This window comes from Scomber japonicus, chromosome 6, assembly GCF_027409825.1.
Source record: "Scomber japonicus isolate fScoJap1 chromosome 6, fScoJap1.pri, whole genome shotgun sequence".
NCBI classification, from domain to species: domain Eukaryota; kingdom Metazoa; phylum Chordata; class Actinopteri; order Scombriformes; family Scombridae; genus Scomber; species Scomber japonicus.
In genome coordinates, this window is record NC_070583.1 from 12,391,294 (window position 1) to 12,406,723 (window position 15,430).

At 41.0% G+C, this 15,430-nt stretch overlaps 1 protein-coding gene across 1 annotated transcript in view; it reads left to right on the top strand.

Moving 5' to 3' along the window:
- Positions 1–456: 456 nt before the first annotated feature.
- pid1 (phosphotyrosine interaction domain containing 1) overlaps positions 457–15,430 on the top strand; it is a 30,949-nt gene continuing 15,975 nt past the window's right edge. The window contains exons 1-2 of the mRNA XM_053321187.1: positions 457–596; positions 11,031–11,177. Of these exons, the coding sequence (XP_053177162.1) occupies positions 567–596; positions 11,031–11,177 (177 nt within the window). The 5' untranslated portion in view covers positions 457–566. The remainder of the gene's footprint in view (positions 597–11,030; positions 11,178–15,430) is intronic.

The following is a 15,430-nucleotide window of genomic DNA, read 5'->3' on the forward strand; positions in this document are numbered from 1 at the left end:
TGCTGGATGTGGTTTAAGATGACACTGATGAGAGCAAGTAAGACTGATCCAAAGCATTAAAGGTGTGGGCTATAAAATAGTAGGGATCTGTAAGAAAATTATAATATGAGAACGTTTTTGGAAAATTGCACAAATTCACCATAACCCAAGTGAAGTTTTGATCATCTGTATGTAGGGCTTAGTAAACCACATACATACTGTGAAAGTGTAATGTCATGAAGCCCAAACAGTTTACTCAGTAGGGTCAGGCTTACATGTCTGCCCTGTCATGATGCACAAAAATAACTTAAAAATGTTGCCTGAGACTAAACAGCTCGAAGCTTCTATTTCCGAAAGCACCTGAAAGCAGCATCCGGTGCCAGACCGGACACAGAGAGCCGCTATACCACCACCTGCTGGTCGTTGAGGTAACTGCAGCCAGGCGGAGCAACACACATCCTTCATTACCGACCAGTCCAGATTGCAGGAGGACAAGAGAGGCGAGCCGTGAAAGCGAACAGATGTGAACCGGACTACGAAAAGAGAACAAGCTGTAGTAAAGACGGAGATCCTTTGAGTCTGCTAACATGTGGCAACCCGCGTCGGAGCGACTGCAGGTAGGACACAGCTGTATGTGAGACGCTTATTGTCGACAGGGCACCAGTAAATAAACGGTATTAACACTGTGCAACGAGCAGCCACAGATGTTTTGTGACTGTGAGCGCGGTCTTTCAGCTGAAAATTGGCAGCAGTCGTTTAAATGCTTGAAACCAGCTCTACGTGTTCGTTTTCTGCTCCTTTCTTTCTGTCTTTCTTTGTACGGTTCTCTTTTTGTGCTCCGTTTAAATGCTACCTATTCACGTTATGCAAGCCGGGGGTACTGTGCAACAGCATTCCTGTGCTAATCCACCGCTGGAAATTTTCCTAAAATATCTAAGAGTTGTGTATACGAACACAGGCGTATTTCACCCAAATCCCTACCTTTAACACCACCAACCTACTGAGTGTAACTGCAGGCCGCCCTCCCCCTGTTGTCACTATTTTTTCCCCTTCATGTTACCACGTCAGGATGCTTAATCTCTTCTTTTCCCTCCTCATTCCTGTGTGAATTTGCTGGAAAAAGCAGGCTCCAGCCAGTAACCTGCCGTCTGCGACCTGTTTAGAAATGGAAAAAAAGGAACCCATCGTTAATGACACGTAGTTTGATATCCAGGGGCAAAGCCCCGCACCGAGCCTGGCTTCACGTCTCCTGCAGACGTAATGCTCTCCAGATGTCGGCCTGTGGACTGCCTGCCAAGTCAACTTGCACAATCCCCTCTTCTGCCCGGGCGTCAAGAAGATGGAATCGCGAATTATTAAAAAAAACGACAGTTCCGGGTGTTTGTCCCTGCAGGCAGACGTTGAGTTTTTAGCTCTAATTTATACCATAAACACACACACATCCCGACACTTGAGTTCAATTATAAATCCGAGCTGTAAATTGAGCGATTATGGCCACCAGTGGTACTTGTGTGTCGCCTAGCAACCGCGTTCCAGAACAGTGGATGACGTTCTGTTATCGATTAGGGTCCTTTGAACATTTTTTGGATAAACTGTGACTGTTTCTGTCACCAAGTTAAATGTATGTCATATGTAGCAATGCTGGTTCATTTAGTGCATGTCTACAAGTGAATCATCAATCATGCGTTCAAATGAATCATAAAAACAGTCACTTTGTGCAGTTTTAAACCTACATTTGTATATAAATTGAAATCATTCGAGGCAAAGTTTCATTGATTTCACAACAGCTGATATGTCTGAAAGTTTAACTCATTTAGGTTCATATGCTTGTTGTTGGTTATTTCATTAGATGTCGAAGCCTTTAATATTTATGACCAATAATAACTCATTCCTTCAAAGTGGAAAAAGTGTCCTTGCTCAATAATTTCTGAAATGATAGTTGGCATTTTTACTACCATTTTCAGTCCACCACTGTCCTAACAGACTGATGGAAATGTGCAGCACAAGACCACCTGAGCCAAGGACTACTGTATAGTGTATTTTTTCCTTTTGGGGCTACCAGGTGTCAAAGACCCTGTCAGTCTCAAAGTTATTGTCATTTGATGTGTAGCCATACTATAGCTAACATAACAGTCTGTTATGGATGTTGTGTTATGGATTGTTCCCATATTGTCATGCATACTGTGTGATTAATCAAATGATTTATTACTGGTCCATCTGGGTGAATATTAGACATGTCTTAGATTTAGACTTGGCATAGAGTTCAAAAGACATGGGCATTAACCAGGAAGGTATAGGCTAAGGAACGACACTGTCAACATGTCAGTGTCAAGTTGCGTTATGGGAGGTTGGAGCGTGACCAATAAAAGGAACTGAAAGTCGGAATATTCTGATCTCTGTTGCATTAATTCCTCTTTTAATCTTTCTCCCAAATTAATGGAGGGGCAGTACTAACATGTTGGAAAGATAGGTTTGTGTGTTTTAGTCACCACCCACTTAGTCCTAGCTTTCTTTCTGGATGTCAGCTGTGGTGGCCCACATTTCAGGATTCAGGAACAAGTGATGAATGGCCTTTGATCATCAAAATCTGCTCAGGTTGCTCTCCTCTCAGGGTAAACAGCAGAATACACACATTGTGCATGTACCACACAGAAAGCCCAAGTGACTCACATGGATGTTGAATCAGGAGTCGTGGGGTTTTTCTGGAGCCAAAGCTATCAGGTAGCTGATCGAGAATGTGCTTGTGCTTTATCATCTTGTTTGTGTTTGGTTGTTTTCATTCACTGTGTTGTCCGTCCATATTATTCTCACTTGCGCTGTCCTATGTTCCTATGTTGCCATAGCAACACCTAATGTCTTGCTGCATTTATGTTTCACACTCAGTCAGGGAGAGAAGGGGAAGAAGAGATAGATTGAGGTGGTGGGGGAGGGGGGAGGGGGGGGCAGGTCGTAGCAGGAGTTATGCAGCTTTTACAGTATGTTGAGGATCAGGAGTGTTTTGGTGTTACTGCTGCTTGTCTGCCTCTGCCTCTCTGTTTTCTCTCTCTGTCCATTTTTCCTCCACTGTTTCTCTTTCCCTCCCACCTCTCGCTGACCACATCCCTCAAACTGTTTCAGGGGCCCTTCCTCCCAGGCACAGGCTATGTTAGTTCAACGACAGATTGCACAATATGCAGTGGTCTTGGCATGGATGCACACATAAATGCAAGTTGGCACGCAGGTTAAGTGTACGCACACAACACAACAACATGCTTCCTTTATAATCCCCCTGTGGCTACCAAACATGGTTTTTTCCTTTGTCAGCGGCTCTTTCTTTAGCCGTGGTTTCCACTTTTGACACTTTAATGTGTGTGACACTGACAAATAGGGCTGAGCAGATGAAAAGATGTGGACCTGACAGTGCAGAAATGGCAGACTGAGGTTAGATGTGGTCAGAACTGTCTGTGCATCTTTGCTTGCTACTGTTGCCATCCCCACCTGTATGTAGCTGTTTGCAAGTCTGTCTGTCTCTCTGAGGTTGTTTTGTGGTGAAAGCTATGTTGTTGAGACTGTGGCAAAAGGAATTTATGAGCAGACTGGCACAAAATTCCCATGGTTGCCTTGACTGGTTGCTTTTTTTTTTTTTTTTTTTAACCAGCAAACATTTGCCCCTTGTGAACATTTGGCTCTTGGCTTGCTGGCATGGCTCTTATCTGTTTGCGATAGGACTGTCACTTTTTATTCGACATATCTTGCCCCATCTGTAAATTAAGCGAATATGTTTTGTTTTTGAAAATGGAAGACAGAGCAGCTGCCTTGAGCGGAGCAGTGTCTGGAAATATTTTGGATTTTAGGCCGTGGATGATACAATCTGTGTGTGTAACATAATGTCAATTTGTCTGAGACACTAATGTAGAGGTTTCTGGATCTTCATATGTTTGATAGGCTATTTCGCCACATTAATTTATGAATGACCATCGAACAGACAGCTGTAGCGCTTCTACAGGACGTTCCTGTTAATACAGTCATATTTACTGAAATGTGGTATTTATTGTATTGAGCCCCGAAAATTAGAGCAGGAGGATGATTAATAAAATAATAGTTATGTTTAGTAAAGCTGGCGATAGTCTTGGCAGCGTTGTTGTTCTGTCACTTTACATTCAGACAAACATATGGAAGCTCAAATCAATAAATAATACACAGTATTCGTTCAAAGGTTTACTTTAACAAAGTTCAATCTGACGTGCCAGGAGCTGACATGCCAGTCTCCAAATTCTCAACAACACCTTGTGTGGACTAAGAGTCATGCAAGCTGATTGATTGATCCAAGTCCCAGCAGGAGGCAAAGCAAGGTAGCTTTGTTTAAAGAGACAAGTTTGGGGAAAATCTGGTCCCTCATTGCACTTTTAGATACTACTACTACAGCCATGAGAACATCTCTGTATGGCAGGCTGGAGAAGTATGTTCCAGCCTTTATGAGACACAAATCTAGAGCTGCAACAATTCGATGCTTACTATTCAATTAATCACCATCTGTTTTGATAATTGATTAATGATTTTGAATTTTTTGAACAAAAAATGTTTTGAAATTCTCATTGTGAATATTTTCTGCTTTCGTTAGTCCTCTGTAATACTAAACTTTGATTTTTGGATTGTAGACAAAATGATGTGACGTTAGGCTATATATCAACATTTTCACCATTTTCTGTCATTTTATGGACCAAACAACTAATCGATTAATCAAGAAAATAATATGTGATATGAATGAACCAAAGACCGCACCCACAGTGCAATTTCAAAATCTTGACAGTAACCTGGAGACCAGTTAATGTCATTTAGTGCTGCCTAAGACTCCTGAATGAACCAATGAAGATCTTACAATTGTCAGTGAAATAAAATCTTAACAGTGTTTTTGGACTTTTGCATTTTGTACCAGACAGAAGGTAAATAATGGAAAATGGACCTTGTTGTCGACAGTGCTTTTTGTCATTAGCAGGTCTTGCCCGTGTGTCCTACGACTGCATAGACTATTTAAGATGTTGCGGTGGGTTCATTGTTTATGTCAAAGAGTTGTTGATGTTTTTACTGCCTTCCAGAGATTGCCACCCCCGGGCTGTGAGGTTCGGTTGCTTTAATATGCAGTTTCTTCCTGCTGAACAAATCCACCAATCACAGCATTCAATCATTGACTTGCTCCCTCCTGTGAGCCTAGCTCTCCAATCACGGTTGAGAAAAACAGGTTTTCCTCTCTCTCAGACCTCCCACAGTATTCTCTGGGTTAAGCCCATTCAGACATATTTCTTCTCGTAAACTGCCCCTGGATCAGAGGAGGAGGCTGTAAACACATAGAGCAGCTTAGAAAGTTACACTGCCCAGTCCTCATAGGAAACAGACTGGAGGTGGTGCATCCCACCTTCGGGTTTAGGAAGTAACTGTCTGGCACCCCTTGCTGAGTAGTCCTCCTCCTCTTGCTCTGCTGTACCTGTGAACATCAGTGTATTCTCTCTGGAAGGTTACAGGAGGAGGGTTGGGTAAAGATCCAGAACAGATGACCTTATAACAAACAGTGACGTCCTACTATCTTGCACCAGACAGACCTACAACATCTGGTAAAGCTCAACGTGCTGTTTCATCTTCAGGCCCTCTACATATGGGTCTGGGTTGGTGTATGCAGATGTGTCTGAGACAGCCTAATGTTGTTGACAAACTGTTTTGGTCTTGAGGTCTGTGCTAAAGCTTGAAACCATACCCTACATCACAGACCAGATTTAAGGAAGAACCAGTAGCCATTTCAGGGCCATTTGTGCATCCTAAGGGTGTATTTTCTTAGATTATCATGCATTTTAGGAGCGGAGCATCTATCCTTTTTGCCCATGTCGGTTTCTTCATATTATTTCCAGCTGTTTTTGTCAGGATCACATCCCTATAAACCCTATTTTGTGTGTCTCAGTGGGTGTGGCAGAGGCCTGTTGTTGCCCTGTTATGCAGGACCTTACCATGATATTGACCTGAGAACCTCTTTCCTGTAAGAATGCTCCCTCAGGGGGCCAAAAGTTTAACTTACCATCTGTGACCTGTTAAGCTCATCACCGCAGGAGGCAAACTGCATAAGACACTCTCCAACGACTGTCTGCTTGACTTCTCATGGACGTGATTGTTCAAGTATTCTCCCAGATTAACATATTTTTACATGGGCAATTTCCAATTATTTAATAGTGGGGGCTCTTTGAAAAATTAGCACATGTACTTGTCTTGATGACACTTGATTTCTAACAGTAATCAGAGACGTACTTACAGAGCAGTAATTCAGAATTTGCTGCCATGAGGGAGTCTATTTAGAGCTAAGATCCAGTTTTGACCTTGGTCGCCCGCCCAAACTTAAATATCAGTAGTTCCCGTAGGAAAAACAGTTAATCTATGCCAAATACTCTGGGATAAAGTTTATTGTCAGTACTGATTTGAAGCAAAACCATATTATATGGACAGGGAGATTCATAAAATATAAAAAACTGAATTGCTGTAAAAGTCACACTGTAAGATTTTTGGCAGTTAGGCCTAGTTCCTTTTTTATGTAACTTCTTTTCTCTATAAATACACATTAATCACATGGATAGAGGCAGCAATGAGTCAGTGTTGACGCTTTTAGGGTTACAGTTATGCTGCTAAATATGTAGAACATTAATGTTATGACAATCAATGTCCTAACCGTCCATCCATCCATCCACCCACCCACCCATCTTCTACCGCTTATCCGGGGTTGGGTCGCGGGGGCAGCAGCCTAAGCAGGGAAGCACAGACTTGCCTCTCCCCAGCCACTTCATCCACCTCTTCCTGGGGGATCCCGACCCGGAGAGTGCACTCCTCCCTTTCCGGCTGAGGACCATGGACTCAGATTTGGAGGTGCTGATTCTCATCCCGGCGGCTTTACACTCGGCGGCGAACCGATCCAGTCAGAGTTGGAGGTCACGGTCTGATGAAGCCAACAGGACCACATCATCCGCAAAAAGTAGTGACCCAATCCTGAGGTCACCTAACCGGACCCCCTCAACCTCCTGGCTGCGCCTAGATAACCAGTTACGTCCAAATAGTTTGCTTAAATTAACAGCAAGTCTAAATGTATAAAGAGTTGAAGTTATGAAACTTAAAGTGTCTCTCCAGTCACACTAGTCTTTGTCTTTTTGTTCCTACAGTGTGATGTTTGAGCTTCACTGTTTAGAATAATGTATATGCAGAGTTTGATACTAGAAGCATATTTCCACATTAGTTGCTTAAGTGGGAAAGTTTCTCTGAATTCACCTCAAATCTCAGTTAAAGGATTTGTGACATCACGAAGAGTTCTGAGCCAATCTTGGTCCAGTATGCAACTGAGACAAGTGTGATGTGGAAATGTGAAGCCTCCAGTGCACAGACACTAAGAGTGGAGTCAACAGTGAAGTTAGAAAAATCTTTTTGTCCAGCAGTTACACTTGCAGCAGATTTATTTTTCAATGAGAGAGATGGAGGGGATGTAATTTGAGAAAAGATTTGAGTGAAGTACTTTTTTTGGTGGTAAAACACACATTATCATTCAAAGCAGAGTATGTTTCATATATCTGACAACATGCCTGGAGTTATCCTTTTTACATAATAGAAATAGATCAATGAAACATATTTGTTTTGACAAACACATGCCGATATCACCATTTATGAATAGTAATTGAAGAACGAGTGATGTTACAGTATATGAAGTCACGTAGTAATTTAATCTTTTAGTAGTAATTTAATTTTTTTTAAACTTCTGTGCACAATATATTTATTTAAGTCTCATTAATACTGTGTGAACTGGTGATTGCTTGCTAGGAATGAATGTGCACACGGCTAACAGGTTTTGTTAGCCTCCTCAGTGTATTAAGCATATCTTGGCTGTACCACTTTTAATGAATACATGTTCCCCCTTCAAAAATGGAAATATAAGCAGCTGTAAAACTATCTGTATATATTGTTTTTAAATGGCCCATCAGAATCCATTAAATCAGGTAACTAGTTTTTGAGGAGAGGTCATGTGCTTCATTGATTCAGGTCTAACATGCAAATCAAGTTAACCTATGAAATGCATCTGAGTATGTTGGTGAATGTACATTTAGTATGTACCTGGGCCATTATTTGGACATTTTAGGTTTTCTTGTGACAGCAACCATTGCTTCCCATGTAGATGGAGAGCTTAGACAAGAACCTTGTCTTGTAACCAGCTCAAAACCAACCACACTGGTCTGATGGTGGAGACAGAAAACTCCCCAGGTCCAAGTAAAAGTCAGAAATAGAAACAATTAACAGCAGTGACTTGATGAGGAGACTTTTGGGGTTTGAGATGTATGAAAACATTTAAATGTAGTGAAAATATTATGAATAGAATTCCAGCGTTACTCCATAAATGGCCCTCTGCTCAGGCCTTTTACTCCTGGTGGGGGGTGGAGGACTTAGGGAGCCCACTACACACCCCAAGCAACCCCTCCTTTCTCCGTACCGGGCCAACCGCAGGAATGCGAGCCGCTGTCAGGAAGCTGTAAAGTGCTGACGCAGAGGTCAGCAAGCGTTTACACACATGTGGCTTTACTTTCACAACTCCATCTTGGTTTTCTTTTTCTCCTTCATCTGCTCCTTGTTTTTTTTTCTTGCCTTATCTTCCTCCTTTCTGACAGGCCCCCTCCCTTTCTTTATTATTCTTCTGTCAACATGAAGGTCCACTATAATGAGTCTGCCTGTGGCCCCAGTGGTCCTGTTCCTGCACCAGCAAGATGAAGTTGGTGTGCTGTGGGGCATTAGGATAGGATTAGGAACTGAATTAGCCTGTAAATATTGTTTTTACCCATGTAGTGTGCAATATGTTATTTTACATGTTATTTAACAAATCATATGAACACAATTGCAAACAGGACCCCAAAAACCCATATATACACAAAGATGATTAGGATACAATTGGAAAACAATGTTAGAATTTTGGACCATTCATTGTATTAATAGTACCATCATCACAGTATTAATATTAATATATTTTAGCCAATTGATAAGTAATTGTTGACCCATCAGTGTGACTGAACCTGTCACAGGCACTGATGAGGCAAGCTACAATGTACTTTGTATAGTAGGAAATACACAAGAATACTGTAGACACCTACACAAACCAAACCTACACCAGATCTATTTCTTGAAGTTGATTGAGGACGTTCTTCTTGGCTTTCACCAACAAACCAACAGAGAAGATTGATGTTAGCCTGAATTGGCAGGATTGACCGCTTTCATCGCCTGAAAATGTTGACCATCTGTTGTATAAAAAATAGACATTGTGTGCAGGTCCAACACGGAAAGCAGTATTTTAAGTGCCAAAGAGAAAGGGAGGAAAGTGAATGCGTCCACGTTAAATCCACCTTTCATTTTTTTTTTATTTTTTTTTTTAGAGTTGAAATTCTATGTGCCTCCTCAACTGTGACCCCCCCACTCCCCTTGAATTGTGGTAGCATTTGGTACTTGTGGTAGCAAGTGTAGCTTAAGTAAGTATAAAAAAGCATAACATGGTCAGGCCTGCTCTTTTTCCATTATGATCGTAATGTAGTTACTACCAAAACATTTTACAAGTTAGTTGAACAAAAAAGTGACTCAATACTTTAATTTCCATCAACTGATTTTTTTTTGGCCACTTGGGGGCAACAGAACCAAGTTGTGAACACTTCCTGACATATCACCTTTCAAGCTAGTGTATTGTACTTGTTAGCAAAGAGTCAGTAATTTACACATCCAGGAGCAACATTATCATTCATTTGGAGTTGTCTTTCTTTCCATTTAGTACATGTAAATGCAATATCATTGCTAACCTTGCTAGCTAAAAGTAGCTAATACAAAAGTCTTTCCCCATGGTTTTAAAGTTGTATGTGGCAGAAATTGAGCAAAAAATAAAGTATGAAATAAAGGTAATGACATACAGTAACCTCACAAGTCACAATCAAAGCAGTTCCCTGACAGGATATCTTTGTTACTCCCCTAAGGCAAGCGTGGCTAGTTAAATTCATTTCCTTGACATACAAAACCTGTTAAAACTATGTTGGCAGCTCGAGAAAGGTCATCCAGAGGAGCTGCAAAGAAACTGATAAATAACAAATTGCTGTAAAGAAGAATATTAGATTCCAAACAGCCGCAGGTGCAACAGACCTCTCAAATGTTATTGCTCATGTACAAGAATTTATTTTCTTTCTGATATATTGCCAGAGCTATACAATCTTAATTAACTGAGGTTAGGCTGCAGACACACAGCCCAGCCGACATGCCATAGGTCTGCCTTTTCTTTTCTCGTCCTGATTTCATTAGCTGCTCCATTTTGTCTCAACTGTTTCGAGGAAGCCCAGAAATTCCACAGTGCGCATACAACTCACGGGGCCAGATCGACCATGTGGTTCTGCTTGGTTTCAGGAAACGCTGGCCATGGACTGTACGTAGTGTGAGAGCAGGCGGCTCGCTTGTCTTGTTTTGACGGAGGCAGCGAGGGCAGAGCTCCCCTTGTCTGCTCCTCACATTCCACTTTCTGCTGTAATAGGCCTCCCTCACCACCTCACGTCCAATTTTCATCTCCAGTTGTCACCACTGCATTGTTTTCTATGGGCGTTTGTGTTAAATATCTGGAGTACTTAAACCTTGAGTAACGTACACTGTATCTTTTATTTTTATATGTGTCACACAGATGTTTATAACATAATATCCTGATGTCCTTGATAGTAGCATTTTATAACCTTGTAGCACCATAACAGTTGATTGAGCAGCAAGCAGATTTTTTTTCTACCTTCACATTTCATACTGTTGTGATATTTGTGACTGGAGGCTAGAGACATATCTTATTCTGTATGACACACAAAAATACGAAGAAACCCCCCCCCCCCCCCACCCCATTAAAATGCTGATGTTATCGGGGTTGCATCTTTTTTTTTGGCCTCCAGCAGTGTTGACTTGGAAATGACAAAAGTTGAACTGCTGGCTTACGATTGTCTGATACAGATTGAAAGTTTGGGTAAAGCACAGTCTAAATATCCTCCATTTTTCTCCATCAGCACTTTCAGAGCATGCTGAAGACCAAGCTAAATGTGCTGACGCTGAGGAAGGAGCCATTGCCCACGGTGATCTTTCATGAGCCCGAGGCCATTGAGCTGTGCTCCACCACACCGCTCACAAAGAACAGGACTCATGCTGGATACAAGGTAAAATCACATGAACCTAATAATCCTTAAATCCAGTCCTGTCCCTGAATAGTAAATCTATAATAGCATTAATAAACCCATAATCCAACTGTTTTTCCTTATTCTTTTGGACGCTCACACGTTTTTATGATATACCCCCAACTCGCACAGTTTTAACGTCTGAGTCACATTTTATTTTATTAAATGTGTGTGTTTGTGTGTGTGTTCTGGCATGAGTGTGTTTGTTTTCCTCCTCTCCTTGGCTCTGCTAAGTGTCAGATGTAGAGTTCGATCCAATGAGCTGTTTCACTCGCAGCCTATTCTCGTTTCTCTGTCCTCGAAACAGAAAACAAACAGGGCTGCGGATTAAAATAGCAGCCACGCTCTGTTATTACTCATAACATTTCCAACCAAGTAACGAGTGTGTATTTGCCTGTCCGTGCCACACACAGCATTGTAAGCATAATAACAGAAACAGAAAAGTGAGCATATGTGAGACAGATTCAAGTGACTGTGATTTTTGTTTAGTAACTTAAATGTGGTTTCAGTCATTAATGACATACCATTAACAAACAAGTCGGAAAAGTAATTGAACTTGTCCAACTTAACCGAACTATATAAAGCAAACTAAAGAATAAATATTTCAAAGCTGATATCTGCCTTAAAATTCTGAGAGAAATTATCCTTTTCAAATATATTGCCAAGAAACACAAAAGTGGAAAACACAGTCTCAGTGCTTGTTGTTGGTATTCGTATTGTACAGAGACACACACACCCTATCACACACATGCAATTGCACAGGTGTATATACTGTGTGTATATGGTTACACATGTACATGAATACACACTTGTAGGAATATTGACAAGAGGAGAAGCGAAAAGTGCTGAGACATCATTAATATTTGTCAAAAGTTCAAATGTGAACATGAAGTGAAACTCAGTATGACAGGTTTCACTGGCGTAACAGACAGGTTTGGTCTGGCTGGGAGACACACACACACACACACACCGAGACAAACAAGTTAATTAGCAGACTTTTCCCTTAAATCTTTTGATTTGTAAAAAACAAAAAACGAAAACAATACCGTGTTCAAAATGATCTTAAATCCATCAAGTTAAAGACAACACAGAAATGGAAGCTGGAAGATGACAGCTTTGCTAAATGATTAAAAAATATATAAGATAAAATATATGATGATGTCAAGCCATGTCATTATTTACAACAAATCCTTTCACCTGTTACACTCTTCACTCCTCATGCTCATCACCCTCTTGTCTTCTAACAACAGCTGTTATCCTGCGAGGCTCGATAAAGTCAAGCAAGATTGTGACCTCTTGTTAGTACTGTAGGGAAATACAGCTGTTTCCATTTCTTCATTAGCTCAAAACATAGAAGCAGATAAGTATGAAAACCCTACAGAACTTCTAGATTCTCATCAGCTTTGCATATTAAACATGACACAGATGGAAATGGCTATTTCAGTTGGCAGAAAACTTAGCAACGAATTAGCATTCTTCTATTGTGTTTCAGCACCAGCGTTGCTTCAGGGTACTCCAGCTTTGGTTCTTGAAAATTCCCAGAATGCTGACAATTCATGAGCATCTACTTCCATTGTCCTTGCTGGAAATGAAGTTACTGCTCTTCCTTTTTCAAGATACTTCTCCATAATACACCACAAAGCTGGTAGATGACTGACCAAACTGAATTTATCATCCTTCATCTAAAAACCCACACAAAATACATAAGAAAAACGTACATACTGTATCTTTAACTCTGTGCTGTGGTGTTGTCACATGTTACTGACTCATCTTTCCCGGTGTTAAGTGTATCATACTTAATATCCCAACTCACTCATTGTTTTTGATTACCAGTCACGCACTGGCAAAGCTGTGTGGCTTGACTTACCACCCAATAACTTGGACAAATGATTTTCAGATGGCATTATGAAGCATCCAATTCTAACCTGTTCATCCAATCTAAATAGTGTAATGATGCATAGTTTTTCACTGCATATTAGTGAATCCAGGTAGCAGCCTTACACAGCCACTTCTTCTTTTATTGCTGTGAGAGACGATAAATGTTGATGTATTGCCTTGGTGAACACTGCACATTATGGGTGTTGAAATTAATTGATTATACGATGCATCGCAATGTGGACGTGGGCGATTCTGCATCGATTGACAAAAGTCAAGAATCGATTATTTAAACGTTAGTAGTTCATCTTAAAAATATAAGCGATTGGACTTGGAAGCATTTTGTGATTGAATGACTAAATAATTATCTATGCAAGACGACCATTAGCGGTGCAGCTAACAGAGCAGCTGACCAACACACACTGCAGCATGAAACAATGTAAACTCTGAGGTGAAGAAAATAACTGGGTGCTCAGTCTGTCTCACCCCTACAACCCAGCAGCTGCTCTGCATGTTGGACAGTGATGTCTGTCCTGGAGCTAACAGTGCAGCAGAGAGGCTGCTCTGCACTGCTGGAGACATGATAATAAACGGCACTGCACTCCGCCCTAAGTTTGTTACTCTCATACAGGCAGGTGAGTTTCACCCCTACTAGGTCTATATTATTGACTTATTTTGGTCTACTTGTTTTGATGTGAAGACGTTTGTGTCTAACATGTATGTTGAATGTTGACATTCAGATTTTTAAAGTACTTTCTTAAAAAGGGAATTCATATTTATCTGACTTCTTGTATCAATTTATGAAAAATGAGCCATGCAGTAATATAGAGAAATCAGGATGTGATACGTTGAGATGCATTGGGATGTATTGAGATGCATCGTAGAATCGAATCGTTAACAGCTGAATCATAATTGAATCGAATCTTGAGGACAGTGAAGATTCACACTACTACTGCACATAGCTGGACTTGATATCCCTCTCTGTCTAGTGTGAAACCCAACAACCACTCGCTGCCTTCTCCTCTGCACTCCCTACTCTTTCCAGCTTCACTGACGATGCCAAGCCATGTTGCCATGGATACCACTACAGCTATTCAGCAGAATACCAACCACAAAAAAGGAAAAAAAAGAAAAACAAATTTCCCTCATCTGTGTCCTTACAATATATGCATGTCTGTCTGCCTCACTGTCTGCATCTGTTGGTTGGGTAACTTCCTGTTTGAGTCACTACCTGCCTGTCTGCATATCTGTCTGCCCACCTGCTTTAGCACCTCAGCTTCCAGACATTATTTTGCTCAGTGTTGGAAGACACATGGGAGACAGGGAGAAAACTGAGGAAACAATGGTAGTTTTTTCCAATCTTTGCTATCCTTCCTGCTCTGCCCTTATATGCTACAACACAATATGATACTATTTATTAACCACATGGACTGTTTTATGTTCCCTCTTTTCAATTTTTTTCATCCACCCCCTGCTTCACTCAGTCCTCTCCCAGCCCCCAGTTGTACTCCCAGTTTGCAGGCAGGCAGGAAGGCTGGCTCAGGGTCGCTGTCCCACTGCCAAAGCTAACAGCTAGTATGGATGAAAGGCCACCTCTCATCTTTGCCTGCCTGGCCTGCTGCTGTCAAAGCCGTCCACTTCACATCCATTGAGAAAATGTGTTCATTGCACTCTGCAGTTATGCCAGCTTCACGGTCATAGTCCAAGATAAACACTAAATTACTTTGGAGTCTGCTCAAAATACAGTTCACCTCTTTACCCATGATTGTGTTGTGTTTGAATTTAGTCTGTTGTGCAAAGTGGAGCTGAAAATTTGCATATTCATTTTCTTGCTGAGAGTTACTCGACATGGAGGAAATTAGCTAGCTTAGCTCTGTCCAAAGCTAACAAAACCTGCCTGCTAGCACCTCTAAAGCTCATTTAATTAAGACATAATATCTTGTTTGTTTAATCAGTACAAAAAGAAAGTTTAAAAACAACATGTTGCATTTTAATTGGAGGTTTTGTGCCAGACTTTTTCTTGGCAGGGAGCGGTTTCTTATTGCTATGCTAAGCTAAGCGGCTGCTGGCTCCAGCTCCGGCTGGACGTTCCAGTGTTATATTTATCAGACAAACATTAAAGTTGTATCAGTCCTCTCAACTAAATTTGTACAAGAAAATGAATTTGTGGATTTTCTAAAATTCCTTTTAAAGGCATAGAGAGCTCAAAATTGTGAGTTTTAGCTGTGTTAATAATGAAAGAAGCCTTCTTTGCCTGCATTTTATAACAGTATATTCATTTGGAAATTGAAATGTTCAGACACTGTCACACTGAATAAAGATGTAAAAGTAAAAAGAAATACTGTTCTCACTTGGGCGTT